At 65.3% G+C, this 20473-nt stretch overlaps 2 protein-coding genes across 3 annotated transcripts in view; one reads left to right on the top strand and one right to left on the bottom strand.

Moving 5' to 3' along the window:
• Positions 1-6540: 6540 nt before the first annotated feature.
• On the top strand, positions 6541-12040 carry ADRM1 (ADRM1 26S proteasome ubiquitin receptor). Of its 2 annotated transcripts, none has more exons than XM_037153569.2 (9): positions 6541-6631; positions 7428-7641; positions 8512-8628; positions 9816-10026; positions 10593-10674; positions 10899-11131; positions 11342-11499; positions 11615-11717; positions 11810-12040. In XM_037153569.2, exons 2-9 carry the CDS (start codon positions 7429-7431, stop codon positions 11911-11913), a joined length of 1221 nt encoding a protein of 406 aa, XP_037009464.1. In that variant the 5' UTR covers positions 6541-6631; position 7428; the 3' UTR covers positions 11914-12040. The 2 variants fall into 2 exon arrangements, with proteins under 2 accessions (XP_037009464.1, XP_053527384.1); XM_053671409.1 differs by having other exon boundaries at positions 6550-6631; positions 7458-7641.
• A 277-nt stretch (positions 12041-12317) lies between these two features.
• LAMA5 (laminin subunit alpha 5) overlaps positions 12318-20473 on the bottom strand; it is a 42061-nt gene continuing 33905 nt past the window's right edge. Inside the window, exons 52-80 of the mRNA XM_037153533.2 lie at positions 20275-20439; positions 19992-20188; positions 19763-19879; positions 19532-19686; positions 19212-19353; positions 19011-19113; positions 18387-18497; positions 17614-17793; positions 17347-17495; positions 17096-17266; positions 16865-17001; positions 16628-16781; positions 16397-16530; positions 16156-16318; positions 15936-16058; positions 15702-15850; positions 15492-15624; positions 15272-15415; positions 15003-15133; positions 14729-14899; positions 14505-14640; positions 14282-14424; positions 14016-14211; positions 13773-13940; positions 13486-13648; positions 13232-13365; positions 13062-13155; positions 12792-12911; positions 12318-12672 (exon numbers count right to left, since the gene is read on the bottom strand). Of these exons, the coding sequence (XP_037009428.2) occupies positions 12434-12672; positions 12792-12911; positions 13062-13155; positions 13232-13365; positions 13486-13648; positions 13773-13940; positions 14016-14211; positions 14282-14424; positions 14505-14640; positions 14729-14899; positions 15003-15133; positions 15272-15415; positions 15492-15624; positions 15702-15850; positions 15936-16058; positions 16156-16318; positions 16397-16530; positions 16628-16781; positions 16865-17001; positions 17096-17266; positions 17347-17495; positions 17614-17793; positions 18387-18497; positions 19011-19113; positions 19212-19353; positions 19532-19686; positions 19763-19879; positions 19992-20188; positions 20275-20439 (4322 nt within the window). The 3' untranslated portion in view covers positions 12318-12433. The remainder of the gene's footprint in view (positions 12673-12791; positions 12912-13061; positions 13156-13231; positions 13366-13485; positions 13649-13772; positions 13941-14015; positions 14212-14281; positions 14425-14504; positions 14641-14728; positions 14900-15002; positions 15134-15271; positions 15416-15491; positions 15625-15701; positions 15851-15935; positions 16059-16155; positions 16319-16396; positions 16531-16627; positions 16782-16864; positions 17002-17095; positions 17267-17346; positions 17496-17613; positions 17794-18386; positions 18498-19010; positions 19114-19211; positions 19354-19531; positions 19687-19762; positions 19880-19991; positions 20189-20274; positions 20440-20473) is intronic.

Consider the following 20473-nt stretch of genomic DNA (forward strand, 5'->3'; position numbering starts at 1 on the left):
GCGGCCCGAGGAGGGGTCAGGTCGGGGGTCCCCAGCCCCTTGGGCTTCCCGCCTGGGTGCTGTCCTGCAGAGAGGTCACAGAGAAGCAGGTCCTGGCCCCCGCAGGCACCCCAGCCATTTGGCCACCCAGGACTGCTTGTCTCAGTGTCCGCTTCTGGGAACACGTGCGCTCTGAGGGGACGTGCAGGGTGAGACCGGGCCGTCACAGCCCCCACCATGGAATGGAAGTGGCCCAGGCAGGGCCCCATGGTTGTCCTGGCCATGTCTGTCCCCCACTCAGACTGTCCCCAAGGATCGGCTGCTTGTGCTTGAGGAAGGGTGAGCCTGAGGTGGGCCACACTCGTGGCCTGGTCTGACCCCAGCCGGTGCTGGAGATGGCCTGGCACAGCCTGGGGGCCATCCTGCCGGGGAGGCATTTACTGAGCACACGGGGCCCTCACCGGGTTGCAGGGTCAGAAGCTCAGAAACTGCCGGGTGGTGCCCTACAGCCCCCGTCTGGGAGCAGTCTCCACGCGGCGGCAGCAGCGGCGGCGGGCCCACAGGCCCCACAGGCGTTCCTGCGGGTGCAGGATGGTGAGACGGGGTCGCCCTTGGGGCTGCCCCCCAGGCCCAGCCCTCGGGGTTGTGTCCTGCGTGGACGGCTGCCCCAGTGGGGTCGGGGGTCTCCTCGTGCTGGTTTCTGCGCTCCCAATGCTTGGACTCTCAGACGTCCTCCTGGAGATGCTGCCCTGTGCCCAGAGGGTGCCCGGTGGGGCCAGGCCTGCTGTGCAGTGCCCCCCACAGCGCACTCCCCCACCACACGTCCCTCACGCCCTTGGCGGGCGGGCCCTGCACAGTGATGGCTGCACAGGTGACAGTGGTCAGCACCCATCCGTCCGCACACTCAGAGCCGACCCTCAAGGTTTCGGAGGACTGCAGGCCCCAGATGATCGGGGTTGAACCAGCTCCCGGTGAAGGCCCTGCGGGGAAGGTGGGGGCGGTGGCGGCGGACATCTGCCCTGGGCAGCTCTCACTGTCCCAGCTGCTCCGGCCTCTCGGGACGGGCGTCCACGGTCAGGGAGGGATGTGTGTTCTGCAGGGTTGGCCTCGTGGATGGATGGGGGGTCTGGGCTGTCCGAGCACCAGGAGCCTCGCTGGACAGAGTCCCTTCTCTCCAGGACCGGGCCCGGGGCTGGAGGCAGCATGGCACCCAGAACCTGCTGGTGGGGCCAGAGGGTCCCCGCGGTCCGGCCCCCACTTGGTGCTGGCAGCTGGGTGCTTCCCAAGGAGGTGAGCTGGGTGGGATGCTCATCCCGACAGCCAAGAGGCTCTGGGAAGGGGACAGAGTCCCAGGTCTGAGCGTGCTCGGAGGGCTCGGCCTCCTGTGTGGCTGCCGCCGCCGGGAGCTGCCGGTGCGCACACGGAGACTGCAGAGCCCTGGTGGCGGCGGTGGCAGCAGGGGCCGAGGGCCCCAGGCAGTGGGGCGTGCCGCGTGTGCAGCCGGCAGTTCACAGGCTCTGCTGCCGCCCCCGGACCAACGCCTGGCGCCGGGGAAGCCGGCCTCCCAGGGGCAGAGCCCACGCCCAACACAAAACCGGTTGCAATCATGCACGGAGCGTGGGGCCTAGAACTGACCCACTCTCGGGAGAAGACACAGGACGCGAGCCTCACAACACTGGGCGTGGCAGTGACTTCTGGGATTTGTCACCAAGGGCCTGGGGCCTGGCAACACCAGCATGAAGAGCCAGCCCACGGACTGGGAGCAGGTATTTGGAAACCACACATGTGGCAGCAGTTTGACACCCGGATGTAGAGAATTCCTAACACCCAACGACATGAACTCAGGCAGACACGACGGGCCCCCTCCCACACCCACGCTGCGATGACAACAGAGTTGCAGGGAGGCTGACGACTGCGAAGTGGAGAAGCCACGCCTGTCCAGATCGGCAGGACCGGCACGGACCGGAGTGAGCTGGTCGCTCAGCCACGTGGGGGGTGAAAAGGTGGGAGGACATCTCGGGAGCGAGGAGTCCCAGCCCCACACCAGGTCCCCCAGCCCAGGGTCCCAGTGCCAGGAAGAGAAGTCCCCACAGCTCTGGCTGTGAAAACCAGTGGGGATCAAGTCTGTGGAGGAAACTTCTGGAGCTCCCAGCAGTTCCTCTTCAAGAGCCCACACACGGCCTCACTCAGACTCACTTCCTCTGGGCTCCAGCGCCGGGGTGGCAGTTGGAAAGGCACGTGGTGTGCAGGGGGAGGCTGAGGGGCCGGCATTGGGGCCCACAGGGGCCATTGTCCCTCTTCTGAACCTGCTCACACCACAGAGCTGGCAGGCTGGTGCCACATCTGAGACCCCATCAACCTGGCTAACACTGGCCTGCCTCGGAGACCCCCAAAGACTCTGCTGCACCCAGGTACTGGGCCCACCCACGCTGTTAACAGAGACCTCTCCACGTGAATGGCTGGTCTTGGCTCACGCTTCACAGCTTCCTAAATCCTCTCTCACAGGCGGCAGCCGGCCTCAGCGAGCCCCGGGCCGGGCACTAGCAGCAGCCGGCCTAGATTCACAGCTTGGCTTCACCTGGGAATCTCCAAGCCCAGCACAAGCAGCAGCTGTCTCAGATTGCTTTACAGCTCAGGCAGGGTGGCCCCGGGCAAAACAGGTGGGGGCTGACCTTGGCCTGCACCACCCAGGAAACCCCAGGGCCAGCACACCCAGGGGACAGCTACAGACCACCCTGGAGCACCACCACCCCGCCCCTGCACAGCTGATCCTTCATGGAGGGTGGAGGTTGGTGGTCGGTGGTCACGGCCAGCCCTTGTAGCCGACTGGCCTGGGTAAGTCCCAACCATTGACCTGCCAACAGCAACCAAGGCTCAACTACAAGAGGAGGGTGCGTGCAGCCCACGTGAAGGGTGCACCTCGAGTGCCCAGCTCGGGTGACAGGGGAGGCTGTGCCACTGGACCCTACAGGACACCCACTGCATTAGGCCACACTACCAAGACACAGAGTCAAAGCAGCTCTACCTAATACATAGAAAAAACAAACACAGGGAGGCTGCCAAAACAGGGAGACAAACACGGCCCAGATAACAGATCAAAACTCCAGGAAGAGAGCTAAATGAAATGAAGGCCAACTACCAGATGCAGAGTTCAACACACTGGTTATCAGGATGCTGCACAACCCAGCGAGGACCTCGGCAGCGTGAAAACCCCCAGGCAGAAACAAGGGCCAGAACTAAAACGACAACTTACAGGGAGACAACAGCAGAGAACCAAACTGACGATATGGAACACAAGGAAGCAAAAAAAAAAAAAAAAAAAACCAATCAGAAGAAGAAAGAAGAATCCAAAACAAAACAAAACGAGGGTAGTGTAAGGAGCCTCTGGGACGAAAACTTCCCTAAGTTGGTGAAGGAAACAGACATACAAGCCCAGGAAGCCCAGAGGGCCCCGAACAAGTGGGACCCAACGAGGCCCGCTCCAAGACACATCACAATTAATATGCCAAAGGTTAAAGAGGAGAGAATCTTCAAAGCAGCAAGAGAAAAGGAGACAGTTACGTACACAGGAGTTCCCATCAGACTACCAGCTGACTTCTCAAAAGAAACCTCACAGGCAAGAAGGGGTGGAAAGAAATATTCCAAGTCACAAAAACAGGGACCGACACCCAAGATTGTTCTACCCAGCAAAGCTATCATTTGGAATCGAAGGGCAGATAAAGTGCTTCCCAGACAAAAAACCAAAGGAGTTCATCATCACCAAACCTTTATTACATGAAATGTTAAAGGGACTTATGTAAGAAAAAAGATCAAAACTATGAACAATAAAAAGGCAAAAACATACATATGTATCAACAATTCAATCTAAGAAACTAGGCAGACAAGCAGAACAGGCAGAATCATGGGTGTGGAGAGTGTTTTGACGGCTGGCCGATGGGGGGCGGTGTCGGGGAGAAGAGGGGAAGAGGTGAGGGGATTAGGAAATACGGTCACAGAGCAGCCACGGGGACGGAGAGTGCAGCACAGGACATGCAGCAGCCCGAGAAGGCAGACGCTGACCCATGGACCTGACCACGGCGGGGGGGGGGGGGTGCTGGGTGGAAGGGAGCAAAGGGGGAGAGATCAGGACAACTGTAATAGCGCAATCAATAAAATCTAGTTTTAAAAAATATTACAAGAAAAACCCCTGACTCAGCAGCGGGCAAGGGGCTGGAGGAGACGCCTCCTTTCGCCGAGGAAGGCGCACACACGGTTGATGGGCAGGTGGAGCGATGCTCGGCCTTACTAATCAGCAGGGACGTGAGCCTCGAGGCCACAGCGAGCCCCGGCCTGCGCGGCCCAGTGGGTTGGACGTTGTCCAGCAAACCAAAAAGGCCCCTGGCTCTACCTGGGTCAGGGCACAGGCCCAGGTTGCAGGCCAGGTCCCCAGTGTGGGGCTGTGTGAGAGGCAACTGATTGACTTCCCCTTCCTTTCCCTCTCAAATAAAATAAATTGGAAACAACAACCGTACAGAGCCCTGGCCGGTGTGGCTCAGTGGATTGAGCGCGGCCCTGCAAACTAAGGGATCGAAGTTCGATTCCCAGTCAGGGCACATGCCTGGGTTGCAGGCCGGTTCCCAGTGGGGATCACATGAAGAGGCAACCACACATTGATGTTTCTCTCCCTCTCTCCTTCCCTTCCCCTCGAAAGATAAATAAATAAAATATTTTAAAAAACCCAACAACCGGACAACAGGATAACCACCTCTCGCCCATGAGGAAGGCTGCTATCTAAAAAACAAAAACGACCCCCCCCCCCCCAGGAAATAACAAGCACCGGGGAGGTGGAGAAGCCGGAGCCCTTGGGCACTGTTGGAAATGCAGACTGGTGCAGCCGCCGCGGAAAGGTCTGGAGTCCTCAAAAAATTAAAACTGGAACTGCCCGGGGACCCAGAGACCTCACTTCTAGGTACACACCCTAAAGTGTTGTAATGCGGGTCAGGGAGCGAGACCCCGACCCCACGTCCACGGCCCCTCCAACCTGCGAGCGGCCCGAGCGCGCAGACAGGTGAATGGGGACCAGCACCCACTCCCGGGGCCTTCGTCGTTTTGCTGATCCCCGCCCCCCCCCCCCACATGCCCCTCTCCCAGAGCTCAAGGGCACCCACGGCAGCCTGGGGACTGCAGGGGAGGGTGTGGTGGGAGGTGGGAGAGGGTACAAAGGGGATAAATGGTAATAGAAAAAAAATACACCATTAAAAAATAAAAACAAAGAGAAACCATCTCCACATTTAAACCGAGTCATTCAGCCTCAAAAAGGGAAGGAAGTCCTGCCCTGGCTCTGGCTCATTTGGTGGATCGTGGACTCACAGCCACAAAGGCTGCGGGTGCGATGCCTGGGCCAGTAGGGGAGGCTTCTGCCTGGCATCTGGTTTTTCTCTCCCCCCACTAAAAGCAATGAAAATATGTCTTCCGGTGAGGATTACAAAAAAACCCCAAAGCCAAGGAAGGAAACCCTGACCCCGCCACAAGCTCGAGGACATTATCCTCAGTGACATAAAGGACACGTACTGTGTGTGGGTTTCATCTGCGATATTTACCACATTAGAACTTTAAGTGAAGAAATACAAGCATACTGATCGGAAAGCGCGAACCCATTCCCTTAGGAACTGGGGTGGCGTGTCCGACGAGGAGCAGCTCCGTTTCGGGAAAGGAAACAGGTTGTGACTCCAGATCCCGCGGCAGAGCCGGGAAGTGGAGTGGGCGTCGTGGGAACAACAGGGAATAGCAGCCCTTTTCGCTCCCCGGCTCGTTATAAAAACACGCGATGTACACACACAGCCGCCCCGCTCAGCGCTCGGGGGGGGGGCACGGACGGGCGCCCACGGGGCCGGCCGGGCAGCGCAGGGCGCGCCTTCCACTCCTGGGACGGTCCGACCCGCCTCCCGGACGACGGCGGCCGCCAGTCAGTTCCGACCCCACGCCGGCCGCTGGGGACTCCAGCTGCCCGCAGGGACCGAGGGGAGACGGCCTGTCAGTGCGGTCGTCGGGTGCTGTGGAGGCCCCGCAGTGGGGACCGCGCGCTCCCACCAGGCCTCGCTGGTCCGACGGGCGCCGCGGGCCATGCACCGAGTGCGGGAGTGCGGTTCACTCACTTCCCGGAGAACGCGAAGCCGGACCCCGAGTCCTAAGATACCCCCTCCGCTGACCCCGTGACTATACCCCCTACATCTCGGGACCTGGCGCCCTCCACCGATCGTGACCCTGGAAGACGCCGCCTCGCGCCTCGCGCCCCGCAGGGCCCCCCCGCCCTTTCCGGGCGGCCCCGGGGGTCCACCGCCCCCAGGGCGACCCCCTCCCGACCCGCCATCCCTAGGCGCTGCCGCCAGGGGCCGCCGCCGCGCCCCTATGACACAGCAACAATAGGAGCCGCTCTGGCCCGCGCTTCGCTGGCCACGCTTCCGCCGGAAGGGGCCGGGTCCGGGGGATGGACGGCGAACCTCGCCAATCGCTCGCGAGACAATGCAAGGCCTAGCCTCAGCCAGAGACCAATCGGCGGCGACAGCTGCGGGCGGGGCGGGGCGAGCGGGGGCTTCCGGCGGGGCCCGGCAGGCGCCGAGGAGGAAGAGCGAACCCAGACGGTACCTCTCGGCTGAGTCTTCGTGCGGGCCAGGTGAGAGGGGTGGCGGGGGACCGGGGCCGCTGGGAGCGGGGCCTGCGCCGTCGGAAACCCGGACCCGGGCGCGGGGTCTGCGGAGGTCGGAGGGGCCGGGGGCGTGGAGCAGAGGGGCTCGGGGGTCTGGGAGCCGGAGTCCGTGAGTGGGCCGGCGCTCTCGGAGGTTGGGAGGCCTTTGGGGGGGCGGCCTGCGCGGGGCGAGGACTTTCCGGACCAGGGAGCGGGGAGGCGGCTCTTGGGCCATCCCGGGCTGCCGCCCTTCTGCAAGTCGCCCCGGCCCCTCCGCCCAGCGTGGAGGCGAGGCCGTCGGGCTGTCAGGGGTGCGGGGTGGGGGCGGGACGTGCAACGGGTTTCCCCGGAGTGCTCACTGTTTTTGAAGGGAGCGCCCTGCAGCTCCACGGGCGTGGGGCCAAAGTCTTGTGTCCCATCTGACGAGTTAGCGGTGTCCCCGCCCAGCCCAAGCTTTTAAATTCTTGGGGCCCCAGCAGAAGAAACAAGTTTTCGAGAAAGAGCGGCCGCGGGCAGCGAGACCGCGTAGATACAGAAGTTGATTTCGTTCTTTGAGAAACGTGAGAAGCTGCGGGTTGGCTCCGTGGCTCAGGTGCCCGGAGGCTCTGCCCCCCCACCTCCGGCCAGGTGCTTTGAGCGGGTGTGGGGCAGCTTTCGGTGCTCCCTTGGGCCCAGCGGAGGCTCAGCGGGGGGCGCCGTCCCTGGGTCGGGGCCTGCGCAGCGCTTGAGTAGCAAGTCAGGACTTCCGTGAGTGACGGGGTCTGCTTGCTGGTCCCCTTTCCAGGATGACGACTTCAGGCGCTCTGTTTCCCAGCCTGGTGCCAGGCTCCCGTGGGTCCTCCAACAAGTATTTGGTGGAGTTCCGGGCAGGAAAAATGTCACTGAAAGGAACTACCGTCACCCCAGATAAAAGGAAAGGGCTCGTGTACATCCAGCAGACGGACGACTCCCTCATTCACTTCTGCTGGAAGGACAGGACGTCTGGGAACGTGGAAGACGTGAGTGTGGGCGCCTTGCTGCCTGCAGAGGCCCCACCTGGCCCCCTGGGGAGCTGATGTCCTTCCCTGTCCAGGGTCAGCGACGGGGTTTCTGCTCGGAGGGCCTTGAAGTGTGGGTGGGGGGGTTGCTGCTTTCAGGATCTGCTCTGCTTCTGGGTCCTCCCAGTGCCAGAGACCAGCTATATTTCCCCGTCACAGGGTGTGCTTCAGACTCAGGGTTAGATGCTTTTGAACTGGAGAGGCCGAGGGCCAGCCTGACCTGCAGTCCAGGCCGCTGACTGGGTGCTCCTCACTCTCCAGGCTAAGGTGCCCTGGGTCAGGTTCAAGATCAGGTCTGAGTTGACTTTTTGACTCACCTTGGAATGTTGTTCCCAGAATGCCTCTATTAACAAACTCTTTCGGGAGTTGAGAATCTCACCCTGGCTGGTGTGGCTCCGTGGATTGGGCAAACGAAAGTGTAAATTAAATCCGGCCTGCAAACCAGAGTGTCGCCAGATCAATTCCCAGTCGGGGCACAGGCCTGGGTTGCAGCCAGGTCCCCAGCAGGGGGCGCAGGAGAGGTGATCATACATGGATGTTTCTCTCCCTCCTTCTCTCAAAATAAATAAATAAAATCTTTAAAAAACAAGTTGAAAGTTCCCTTTCCCTGTTGGGTGCTGGGCCTGCCCCTGGCCCTCTCTCCCTTTGCAGGGGCCTTGGACCCCGGCTCGTCTGCCCTGCAGGGACCCTGCTGGTGAGGAGCTGGGTCCTGTGCCCTCTCCCCACACAGTGCGCACCCCAAGACACAGGGCCCGGCTCGCCCCCGGGAGGTTCTGGGGTTCGAGGACATGTGTGGGAGACGCTGACACCCCGTCCCCGCGGCCTCTGCAGGACCTGATCATCTTCCCGGACGACTGTGAGTTCAAGCGCGTCCCACAGTGCCCCAGTGGGCGAGTCTACGTGCTCAAGTTCAAGGCAGGGTCCAAACGGCTCTTCTTCTGGATGCAGGTGCGTGGGAGCTTTTGTTTGCATTTGTCTTTTCTCACCGTCACAAGAGGAGGTGAGAGCCCTGCTCAGCGGGTGGTGGACCTGGCCTTCCCAACCAGCCGGGGCTGACCGACCGTGCTTCCCTGCCACCTCCGAGGTCCCGGGGTGGCCTTCTGTGGGGGGCGGGGGGCTGCTTCCTGAGCCAGGCACCTGCGACTGGGCCCTGAGGGCCTCTCTGAGTGTGGAGCTCCCTGGCAGACAGGCACCGGTTCTCGGGCTGGGCCCCTCTTTAGTCTGCTGGTCTCCCAGTTCCCCGAGGGTCACGAGGACCCCAGGGCAGAGGTGCGGTGACAGTGTGTGGTGTCTGCGCTGCGTGTCGGGCAGAGGTGCAGGCTCCTTTCCAGGGCCATGCCAAGGTGTCCTGCACCCACGGTGGCAGGCCATCTTCTGTCCGGGCGAGCTGCTGCTGTTTCCTCTGCCAGCCGGGGCTGTCGGCCGGTTGCAGTCCCCTGTGTCACGGGGCTGTCTCTGGTCGTGTACACATGTGTGTGCAGTGGGCACATTTGGTTGTGTGGTTGTGGCTGGTGTTCCGTGCTCACCCCCAGGGCTGAGCCTGCCCCTCCCCAGTACCTTCTGGAGCCGGCAGGAAAGGTTTTTCTGGTGGGGGCCCCACTGCTGGCCTGTGCCGAGACGGTGGGAGCGCGGCCCCGATCTGGTCAGACTGTGTGGACTCGGGGCGCGGGGTTCGCAGCTGCTGGGGTAGAGCTGGTTTCTCCAGTTTCTCCGAGAAATCTCGCCAGATGTTCCCCACACACTGGCCTTGCTGACTGTCCCGGTGTCGCTCCTGTGCTGGCATCCCTCCCACTGCCCGCCTGCTGCGTCTCTGTGTCCCCAGCACGTGCTCAGGGGCTGCTGGACAGGAGGCCTGGCCGCTGACGGGGCGACCCTGCCCCATGAGCCCGCTCAGCCCAGGGGCTGCAGGCGGGGCCAGAACTGAGGTCACTGCATGGAAGGCACCCGCCGAAGGGGGGGCTGTGGTCGACCCCAGCTGTGCGGGGCAGGGCCTTGCCCTGGCATGGAGTGTGCTCCTAGTATAAACTAAGAACGTGTAGTCCGTGTGTCCGGGTGTAGAATGTGTGTCCGTCGTGTGGGACCACTGCCCCGGTGGGCGGCCCGCTCAGCCACAGCGGCGTCCTGTTCTCCCGCAGGAGCCCAAGACAGACCAGGACGAGGAGCACTGCCGGAAGGTGAACGAGTGCCTGAACAACCCGCCCATGCCCGGCGCGCTGGGGGCCGGTGGGGCCGGCGGCCACGAGCTGTCCGCACTGGGCGGCGAGGGCGGCCTGCAGAGCCTGCTGGGGAGCATGAGCCACAGCCAGCTCATGCAGCTCATCGGACCCGCCGGCCTTGGAGGACTGGGTACGCCCGTGGGGCTGTGGCCTCGCTCCTGGTCGGGACAGAGCTGGGGAGCAGTTTTTGTGCTAGTTTCCTTTAAGCGTCTGGCCCCAAGGGGTGTCCGTGTGTGTGTGTGTGTGTGTGCGTGCGCGTGTGCGTGTGCGCGCGCGCGCGCCGGCACTGCTCTTCTGGAAGGGGTCCTGTGAGCGGGGGTGGGGCGGGGGGTGGGCGAGGCACCGGGGCGCTTCCCGCTGTGTGCCTCGGGCGCAGCTGGCTGAGGAGGGGCCTGAGGACGTCCTTCGGGGCTCCTGCCTAGAGCCTGGGCTCCCTCTGCCCTGCTTGCTGCCACTGGGGGTTTTGGTGGCCCCTTGGTGCTGAATTTGCACTGCGGTTACACTGACCCCGAGCGTGGTGGACGGAATGGGCCTGCAGAACACTACCGTCTGAGTAGCCGCTGCCCGGGCTCTCTGGTCACCTCCCTGTGCTTGTCCCGCAGCTTCGTGCCGGCCTCCCTGCACCGTTGGTGGGGGCGTGGGGGTTGGGCTCTCCAGTGGGTGTGACAGCTGAGCCCGCGTCCTTGCTCTTTGCAGGTGGGCTGGGCGCCCTGACGGGGCCGGGCCTGGCCAGCTTACTGGGGAGTGGAGGGCCTCCAGCCAGCAGCTCTTCCTCCAGGTGAGCCCCTAGCCTCACCCCCATTGCGCCCATGGGTGCCGCCAGGAGCTCCCTCCTCAGGGAGACTGGGAGTAGGAGATGTGGGACGGAACAGGTGTCGGGGAGGTCCTTTCACAGTCCCGGGGCTTCCCGGACGCCGGCACCACAAAGGCCTTCGGGGTGAGGCCGGCGGTTGTGGGGCCCATGTGGGCACCTGGCGGCTGCAGCTGCCCTGCTCTCCCCAGCTCCCGGAGCCAGTCGGCAGCGGTCACCCCGTCCTCCACCACCTCTTCCGCCCGTGCCACCCCAGCCCCTTCTGCTCCAGCAGCCGCCTCGGCGACCAGCCCGAGCCCCGCCCCCAGTTCAGGGAACGGAGCCAGCACGGCAGCCAGCCCGACGCAGCCCATCCAGCTGAGTGACCTCCAGAGCATCCTAGCCACTATGAACGTGCCGGCCGGGCCAGGAGGCGGCCAGCAAGGTAACCCACCCGTGGTTCTCGGCCCCAGGGGCGGAGGGCCTGCTGCCCACACCTGCCCTGGCCGGCTTTCCAGGGCTGGCCCAGCAGGTCCCCTGGCCGGCTGCCCTCTGCAGTGTGCTTCCTCCGCGGGTCTCTTCTGAGCGTGGCGTGTCCTCCTGATGGGCACCGGGCCCGCCTCTGGCCCCTGATGTCCGTGTGCTCGTCCCGTAGTGGACTTGGCCAGTGTCCTGACGCCTGAGATCATGGCACCGATCCTTGCCAACGCGGACGTCCAGGAGCGCCTGCTGCCCTACCTGCCCTCCGGGGAGTCGCTGCCCCAGACCGCAGAGGAGATCCAGAACACGCTGACCTCCCCCCAGTTCCAGCAGGTGCCTCGGCGGGTGGCCTGCGCCTCTGCCGCGCACGTTTGGGTCCTGCCCAAGTGGGTGCCCCCCCGCCCCCCCGCCCCCAGGCTTGCTCAGAGGTGTCGGCCTTTCCTTGCAGGCCCTGGGCATGTTCAGTGCGGCCTTGGCCTCGGGGCAGCTGGGTCCCCTCATGTGCCAGTTTGGCCTGCCTGCGGAGGCTGTGGAGGCTGCCAACAAGGGTGGTAAGTGCCAGTCCCCACCCGTGGGTGGGAACCAGAGCCTCCCCGTGTGCGTGGCACGGGCCGGCTGCCCTCACGCCTTTGCCGCTTTGCAGATGTGGAAGCGTTTGCCAAAGCGATGCAGAGCAGTGCCAGGCCGGAGCAGGAGGGCGACGGGAAGGACAAGAAGGACGAGGAGGAGGACATGAGCTTAGACTAAGTTATTTGCTGTCTTTTACGGGGTGGGGTGCTCGGCTGTGCGAGGGGGCCGTGCCTGCGCCCACTGCGGCCCCCACGGCTCCGCCCCGACGTGCTGATAAATAAAGGTCTTGTCTTTTATCCGACAACTCTCGTCTCCTGTGCCTGGGGCCTGGCGCGGTGGCCCGTCCCCTTGCTGGCCGGACGGGAGCTGGTGCTTCGGCGTGAAAGGCCTGGGGAGGCCGTCCCCCCTGTGGCCCCGTGACGGGCTGTCAGACTCTCTCTTTATACATCTAAGGTCAGCCTGCGGTCGGTTACGTAATTCCTTTCTAGATTGTGTTTTAAGAAAAGGGACCAGTGATTTACTGACTTCTCAAACTATTAAAAATTGGTGGGAGGAAAATCTCACAATTATAAGCAAAGGTCAAAAGTATAAAAACCCAATTTTATTGTATTTCCCCCTCATTTAAAAAGTCAGACATAACTTAAACAGTTCCTGGAAACGAGGCTGCCCGCCGAGTGCAGACAAACCCACGTGAACTTCATCTGTGAGACTGGCCGAGGGTGGCCCGGTCAGCTGGCTGTTTGCGGGGGCGGGCTTTCCGGGGAACGGTGCCCCGCCTGCTTGGGCAGCCGCTGGCCCCCACTGCGCCCTGGACGCCCACAGAGCTCGGCAGGGTGACTGGGGACCCGTTCACGGTCAGGCTCCTCATGCAGCCCTGGAAGCCTGGAGGCCACGGGCGCGGCAGAGAGGGGCGCCCGTCCCGTGTGTCCTCCAGTTCTGGGTGGGGGGAGACAGGGATACGGGTTGGTGCACGGCCTGGTTTCCAGCGGGGGCCCTGCCATGGGAGGGTAGGGGGAGTGCGGGGCGACCCCCTCCCCGGATAAGGCCACACTCACTGGGCAGGCCGCCGAGGTACAGGGGCACAGGGGTGCGCTCCGAGGCCTCCAGCACGGGGCCCAGGGTCCGGCTGCTCTGGGCGTCCACCTCCAGCCACAAGGTGCTCCCGCCTTTGGTCACTGCGGGCACAGGCTCCCTGAGGTGGGGCTGGGAGGGCCCTTGCCAGCCACAGGGCCCGGGCTCTGCCACGTTGGCCTCTGCAGGCCTGTCCCCCCAAGTCCCTGCCAGGCTCAGGAGTGTCTCCTGTCACGGGAGGGGTCCCAGCTCACCTGCCAGCTGGTGCCACTGCCCATCACACAGTGCCCCGGAGAGCCTCACGGCTGTGGAAAACACGCCTGCTCCGTCGTCCGCCCACAGCAGCACCTGGGGTCGGGGCAGCAGTCAGGACGGCCCTGCCGACCCCAGTGCTGCCCCTTGGTCGCAGCCCCCACCAGCTTACCTGCTTCCCCAGCAGCTGCACCTGGAGGTAGGGGGGCGCCTGGAGCCGGCCCAGGTGGAAGAGGAGGCCCGTGGCTGTCTGGGGCCGCACCTCCAGCCGCAGGCTCACGTTAGGCAGGGTGGCCCCCAGGGTGTCTGCAGGGAGGGGCTGTGAGCAGCAGTGGAAACGACCCCAGGCCCCTTCCTCCCCGGCCATGGCTCCCACCCCACCCAGCCGGGGGACATGCTCGCACTGAGTGGGGCCAGCAGACAGACCTAGAGTTAGGGCTCCCCTGCTTCCAGCAAAGAAGAGGCCCCGCTCCAGGGGTTCTGAGACACAGGGCGTGACCCCCACCATCCTGTGGGGGGTCCTCAGGAGCCGCCCGTCCAGTGCCAGCCTCTTCACACAGCCGCTGAACCGGGAGCTGCTCACAGCCGCCTGGGGGGCATGGCACAGCTGGGGTCAGGTCCCGGGGCTGCTGGGGAGGGGGGACTGGCCTAGCGGGGCTGGGGGCTGGGTGGGGAGGCTGGGCCGGGACGGCTCTCGCCGGGACGGCTCTCACCGGGAGCCTGTGGCTGTGCTGGTTGCCAAGAGGAAGACCCCCCACAAAGAGGGTGTGGGGCTGGGGGGCCTCGGCCCCCTGGTGCTGCCTGCCAATCTCCTCCTGGCTCTGGGCCCAGACCCCGTTTACCCCCAGCTGGATCCGAGTCCTGTCCCACCGCACAGACACCTGTGGGTGGGCAGAGGCACATGAGGCTGGCGGCTCTCAGAGCGCCGCCCACATCCCTTCCCCTCGGTCCCTTACCTGGTGCCACCGGCCAGCCCGACTGCGCAGGCGGCTCTGAACCCGGAGCTGGGGCACAGGACCGCCTGCTGTCTGAGCCACGAAGTGTCTGTGGCTCAGGAAGAGAGTCAGGGTGGGGCTGCCAGCTGCCAGGGGCACGGCGAGGACCAGGAGCCCACTTCGGGAGCGGGGGCGGACCAGCATCGAGAGGCGGGACCTGGAGGACACATGGGGAGTCAGCCCAGGGAGCCCCCTGTGCCCGCCCTGCCCCACCCTGCCCAGCTTACCGGTTGCTAAGGGGTGCTGGGATGCCTGTGAACTCCAGGGAACTGGGCAGGGGGCCCCCAAACTGGTAGGTGCCCTGGATGATCCCCAGGCGCTGTGGCGTGCAGGCGGGGTCCTGGGCGGGCTGCCGGCTGCGCCGCGAGGCCTGTGGGGTGCAGGGGTGCTTGGGGGCTGTCTTCCACCCACCCCCAGCTCCGTCCACCCTAACCCGACCCCAATGCCCACCTTCCGAGCCACCGTGGCCTGTAGTCCTTGAGGTGTGGGTGATGCTCGGGGGCTGGGGGCCAGGGGGCAGCCTGAGCTCACACTGACGCCCCCCAAGTTCTGCTGCAGGTCAAACACACGCTGGGGCCCCTCCAGCCTGCCGGGGGTGGTGGGAGGCAGTCATCCATGCAGGCTGCGCCCGGGTGGGGCGTCAGCACCAGCCTCCCCACACCTGCTCAGCTCACCTCTGCACGAAAACATTGCTGATGCAGCCACTGAAGTTGCGGAAGGTGTCCGGCTCAGGCAGGCCGCCCAGGAGGAGCCGGGGGGGCTCCGCAAGCTGCGGCCGGGGTCTGGGGGACGGCCCTCGGTGGGGTGCCATCTGCTGAAGCTGGTCGTCCACGTACAGCCAGACCCTGTGGGGAGAGCCTTGGATCTCCTCCCTGCCCCCACCCCGCCTGCAGTAGGGCGGCCACATAGCTTGCCTCTCAGCCGCCGCCCCACCCACTCCTGGCTCACCCTGTGGCATTGCTGTAGAAGGCGACGTAATGGGGGGCGCCGTCCGCAAAGCCCCCTGGTGACTTGACCTCGGTCCTCACAAACCGGAGGGTCACATGGCCCTGCTGCAGGGACACATCGCATAGCCCGTCCTAGGGACAGTGGTCAGGTCAGCAGACCAAGCTGGGGTCCCAGTCTTCCTCCCTCCCCCGCATGGGCCCTGACCCCCAGCTGCAGGAGGTCAGAGCCCGCGAGGGGAGAGCCGGGCTGAGTGGTGCCGCTGGACGCACCGGGGAGGCTCTGTGGTACAGCAGACCGCTGTCCTGGGTGCTGCGGAAGCCGAAGCCAGAGTAGACTTGGCCGGTGAGGGGCGAGACGTCTGGGAGCGCCAGGGGCAGGAAGCCGCGGCCGTGGAATGTCATGGCCCGTCCCACCTGCAGGCAGGCGACAGTGTGGCTGAGGCCCGCCCGCGGGAGAGGGGCCGCTAGCGGGGGCGGGCGCGGGGCTCACCAGCAGGTCCGCGGTGCAGCCAGCGCTGATGCCCGTGGTGTTCAGCCGCTTGAGATCCACGTACTTGCCCAGAGACTTGATGCCCTTGACGCAGCCACGCACGGAGCCCCCGGTGGGGAAGAGCCGCTGCAGGCTGGGGGGCGAGCGTGTGTTGGGGACTGGCATGAGGGTGGGGAGGGTGGGCGTGGTTGAGGGGGCGCGCAGGCTCACCTCGGGGGCAGCTGGTCCAGCGGCACGCCCCCTAAGTAGTAGGAGTCGGCCAGCTGCAGCGCGTTGTCCTGGTCCACGCTGAACACGTTGGCTCTCTCCACACGCACCAGCACGCGCTGGCGGCCGCCCCCCAGCAGTAACACCTGGATCTGGACGGCGGAACAGGGGCTGCAGCGCCTGCGGCGTCCGCGGGCCCCTCCCGCCCCAGGCCATCCCACCCAGCTCCAGCCTTACTGCCTTGCTGGCCGAGGTCAGGAGCGGCCGGGTCGTCAGCGGGACAGCCTCCTTCAGGCCCTCGCCGAAGTCATAGAGGAGGTGGAGACTGCCCTCCATCACCGCCAGACACAAGAACTGGCCCTGAGGGGTGGGCGGAGTCAGCACGGGGTGGGGCTGGCAGGGTGGGCGGGGGGAATGGGCGGAGCCAGTGTGGGAGAGGTGGGCTCAGCAGGCCTGCCTGGTGCTGCAGGAAGAAGATGATCCCGTTGGAGGACACCAGCCGGAGCTCCTGCTCAAAGCGCTTGGTGTTGCCTGACGGACTGGCCGCTTTGATGTGGGCGAAGCCGGAGCCCTCCAGGTAGGAGCCATCTGTGAGCCACGGGTCTCCTGTCGACTTGGAACTGCAGGTCAGAGGTCACAGGGGTCAGAGGAGAGTGGGCCAAGCAGGGGTGAGGGGCGGGGCCCCAGGCGGCGCCTACCGCGGACAAGGCTTATCCACTGCCGTGTTGACCCGGAAGGTCTGCTCGAAGTTGTAGAGGCTGATCACCTCCTCGTTGAGCGTGCCGACCTCAATGCAGCCTTTGTACCCAGGGAGGCGCAGTGGCTCTGGGGGCTGTGGGCACAGCGTGTGGTCAGGGTGCGCCAGCAGGACTTGCCGGAACAAGCACGTGGGGGGGTGTGGCCGCGTAGCCAGGCCCAGCCAGGCTCACCGTGAAGCTGCTGGGGTAGCCCCCCACGTAGAAGACGAAGTTGTCAGGCTGCAGGCTGAGCAGCCCCTCCGCCCCGGGGGCCACAGTGTCGCCCTTGGTCTCATGGATCACCCGCTTCTCCACCGTCACAGACATGTGGCCGAACTGGAGGGTCCTGAAAGGCAGAGCGACGCCGTTTGGGGTGGGCACTCAGCCCTGGCAAGGGGTGGGCGAGGCGGTAGGGGGCTGGCTCCCCACCTGTCGATGCTGACGGCTGCAAACTGCTCCCCGATGCTCTCGTCCACGCTGAGGTTGGCAGGGCCCGCGGCCCCCAGGCGGTACACCCAGTGCACCTTCTGGTCGCGGAGGGCCACGCCCATGTAGTCGCCAGTGGCCTGTTGACGGGAGACACGGTGGGACAGGGACCCCGCATGCCTGCCGCTCCAACCTGACAGCTGTCTGTACCCGCCCGCCCAGCCGGCCCAGTACCTGGCGGCTGCCCATGTACAGCACAAACTGATCCTCAGAAGACTGGTTAGACCCTGGCTCTGGGCTCTGCAGGTAGAACTTGAGGGCGGTGTAGGCAGCAAGGTCGCTGAGGTCCCGGGGGGCACGCAGCTGCACCCCTGAGTTCCCATTGAACTTCATGGATACCTTGACCTGTGGATGGTGCACAGACCATCAGCATTCACTGCCCGGCCTCCCGGGTGTCCCCCACCGTCCCTGGCACTGGCGCGCACCTTGCTGGCGGCACCTCGGGCCTGGGCAATGAGCTCCCGCACGCGGCCGATGCTGGTGGACAAGGCCAGGCTGGCGTTGTGCGCCCCTCGGTTCTCCAGGAGGCTCAGCTTGGCCAGCAGCTGTGGCAGTGTCTTCTCCAGCGTGGACACTGCAGGGAGGGGAGCAGAGGGGCGGGGGTGGCCCTGAGACCCCTGCCTCCCACCCCTTGCCCACCCCCGCTCTAGGGGTATGGTACACGGGCAGGGAGCACGGGGGGCGGAGCCCACCTGAGCGGCCTGCGTCAAGCACCACCCGGCCCAGGTCCTGACTCTGCAGACCCCCATACTGGCCCTGCCACCGCTCCAGGTTCCTCTGCATGTCCCGAAGGCGGGACTGCACGCGGGCAGCCGTGTCCTGTGCTTCCGCGGCCACCGCCTTGGCGTGAGCGATCTTCTTGCTGGTCTCATCTGTGGTGGGTGGGGGAGGCTCAGCAGGGCCAAGCAAAGGCCACACTGGCCCCACCCTCAGGTGGCTCCTTCCTTGCCAGCCTCTTGGACCAGAGCAGGGGCACCCTGATGCCTCAGTTCAGCCCGGTCTCCCTAAAGCCACCACTGCCATCCCCGGGCCACCACCCTCTCCCCAAGGCCTGGCCAGAGTCTCCACGGTCCCCACGGCCAGGCTTGCTGTGCTCCACGCGGGAGTGGGCAGCCGCGGGCTTCCCTCACACTGGGGCCAGATGTGCCAGTCCTCTGCTTGGGGGCCCGCCTGGGCCCCTCGTGTGCCCATCCCGCTCCGTGCTGGCCTGCGGCTGTGCCCCCTGCAGTTTTCACGTGCTGCTTGGGTCCGTTTTGTTTGGCGTTCACCTTCCAACCAGCAGGAGGTCCCCAGGGCCGGGCTCTCAGGGAGAGTCGCCGTTTGGGATGGCACAGGGGCGAACGTGACCCCCATTACAGAACCCGACCACCAGCCCACCAGCTGAAGTGACGCTCATGCGAGGCAGGTGTCCCTTTGGCTCTGAAGACAAGCAGTGGGGGCAGGGCCAGGGGGAGGCGCGACCCACCTGTGTCCATGGCCAGCATGGCCTGTACCTCCCGGACTCTGGCTGCCAGCTGCTCCTTCCTGGCCCGGGTGTCACTGAGCTGGGTCGCAGTCCCCTGAAGGGTGGCCCACACTGCGGGGGAGGCAGCCTCAGCCCCTAGGTGCCCCTGCCCCAGCGTCTGGGTGCAGCCCCCTGGCCACCCTGGCCGGGGGACCAAGGCTGGCATGCACACACACAGATGGAGACACCCAGACACGAGGGTCCTTGGCCCAGGGACAGGTGCTGGAGCGACCAGGGCTGCTCCTGGTCCCACAGTGAAAGTGATCACCGTTTGCAGAGATGAAGCCTCGGAGGCTCAGAAACACCCAGGCATTAGCCGTGATTCCAGCAGCAAGGAGCCCTCCCTGCTGCTGGCCAGCCCCACACACAGCCCTGGGGCTGGGACAGCAGCAGGCCCCGTGTCCCCTGACCTGGGCACTTCCACTGTCCCAGGGCCCCTCCCAAAGCCAGGGCTCCCAGGGGGTGGATACACCGAGCCAGTGGGAAGCAGCCACCTCCGTAACAGGGCACCACCCCCCTGCCCCACCCGGGCCCAGAGGGTGAGAGTCCCTGCGGAGCCGGACACCCAGGCGCAGCGGTGCTCACCGCGGCCCAGCCTCCGCTGCTCCCCGAGAATGGCCTCTTCCAGGGCACTGCTGTTGGCTCGCAGCTTCCGGGCCCGGGAAGCCAGGCCCTGCTGGACCACCATCTGCAGACAGGGGGACAGGACACAGGTCACACCGACGTGACAGGAGCGGGGTGGGCTAAGCAGGGCTCCTGTGGCCCGAGGGGTGGTTGGGGCCCCACCTCCCAGGTGCGGCCAGCCTGCTGCAGCGCCTGGCCCGCGGCGCCTTCTGCGGCCTGCACGGCTCTCAGGATGCTGCTGTAGGCGTTGGCGGCCTCGATGGCGCGCTGGATGAAGCGGTCCTGGTTGACTCCACGGATGATGCTGTGGGGGGGGGGACAAGGAAGGGGTCAAGTGTGCATAGGTGAGGGCCAGAGACCCTCAGGTGGCGCACAGGCCTCTCCGGTGAGGACAGCGGCCCCTCCCCCTAGGCCCCCGCCAACCAGCTGCATCCTGAGGAGGCCTGGCCACATCCGCCCGGCACCCTCAGCAGGCCCCGCACCTGGAGAGGTTGTGCGCCAGCTGGTCCAGCTGCCACGCGTGGGCCTCGGCGGCCTCCACCAACTCCACCCTGCTGTCGATGGAGGCAAAGGCGCGGATCTTCTCCTGCAGGGGCGTCCGGGCTCCGTCCAGGCTGGCCGCCAGGCGCTCGTACTCCTGGGGGCAGAGGGCCTGGGTGGGACCTGTCCCCACCCCCTTCCCACTCACCTGGGACCCCAGGAGCCACGCTTACCTCCTTGGCCCGGTCCATGCCCTGCAGAAGCTCTGAGACCCGGCCCAGGGTCTCCCTGGCAGCCTGCAGAGTGTCCCTCAGAGTGGCATTGTCCCGGGACAGCTCCTGCTTCCGACGCTGGAGGGGAGGAGCAGAGTGTGGCGGCAACAGAAAAAGAGCCATGATGGGGTGGGGGCAGGTGACTGGGGTGAAAGGGGGCGGGGCGGGGGCGGGGTGGGGCGGCCCGCACCAGTGCCTCCTCCAGGCGCTCCTGGTTGCGGCTGTTGAGCTCCTCGGCCTCCCGCGTGGTGCCCACTGCCCGGTTCAGGGCCTCTCGCAGGTCCATGAGGCCGGCCTCGTGCTGGGCCAGCTGCTCTCGGGTGCGGGCGGCCAAGGCCTGGTTCCCCTCCCAGCGGCTGGTCAGCTGCTCCTGCACACGGGCCAGCACTGGCAGAGACCCAGCACAGGGACGGTCACTTGAGCTGTGACCCCTGGTGCCCCCCTCTGCCCCGCAGGCCAAGGTCACCACTCACCTTTCTGGGCCTCGTCCAGCTCGGCCTCGGCCGCGGCCCTTGGGGCCCCCAGGTCTCGGGCCCGCATCTCCCTGAGCATCCGCTCCACCGCGGCCAGTGTCTGGCGCAGCTGCTCGCCCGATGGGGCCGTGGCGTTGGCCGGCAGCAGGTGGTCTGTCGTGAGCTCTGAGGGTTTGAGAAGGAGCTGTCCTGCCTGGGG

The sequence above is a fragment of the Artibeus jamaicensis genome, unplaced genomic scaffold (genome assembly GCF_021234435.1).
Source record: "Artibeus jamaicensis isolate MK-2021 breed Jamaican fruit bat unplaced genomic scaffold, CSHL_Jam_final contig_685, whole genome shotgun sequence".
NCBI classification, from domain to species: Eukaryota; Metazoa; Chordata; class Mammalia; order Chiroptera; family Phyllostomidae; genus Artibeus; species Artibeus jamaicensis.

Coding starts and splice junctions, on each gene's coding strand:
- ADRM1 (XM_037153569.2), top strand. CDS start 7,429: ATGACGACTTCAGGCGCTCTGTTTCCCAGCCTGGTGCCAGGCTCCCGT. Junction 8,629..9,815: donor GGCTCTTCTTCTGGATGCAG/GTGCGTGGGAGC, acceptor GTTCTCCCGCAG/GAGCCCAAGACAGACCAGGA. Junction 11,132..11,341: donor GCCAGGAGGCGGCCAGCAAG/GTAACCCACCCG, acceptor CTCGTCCCGTAG/TGGACTTGGCCAGTGTCCTG.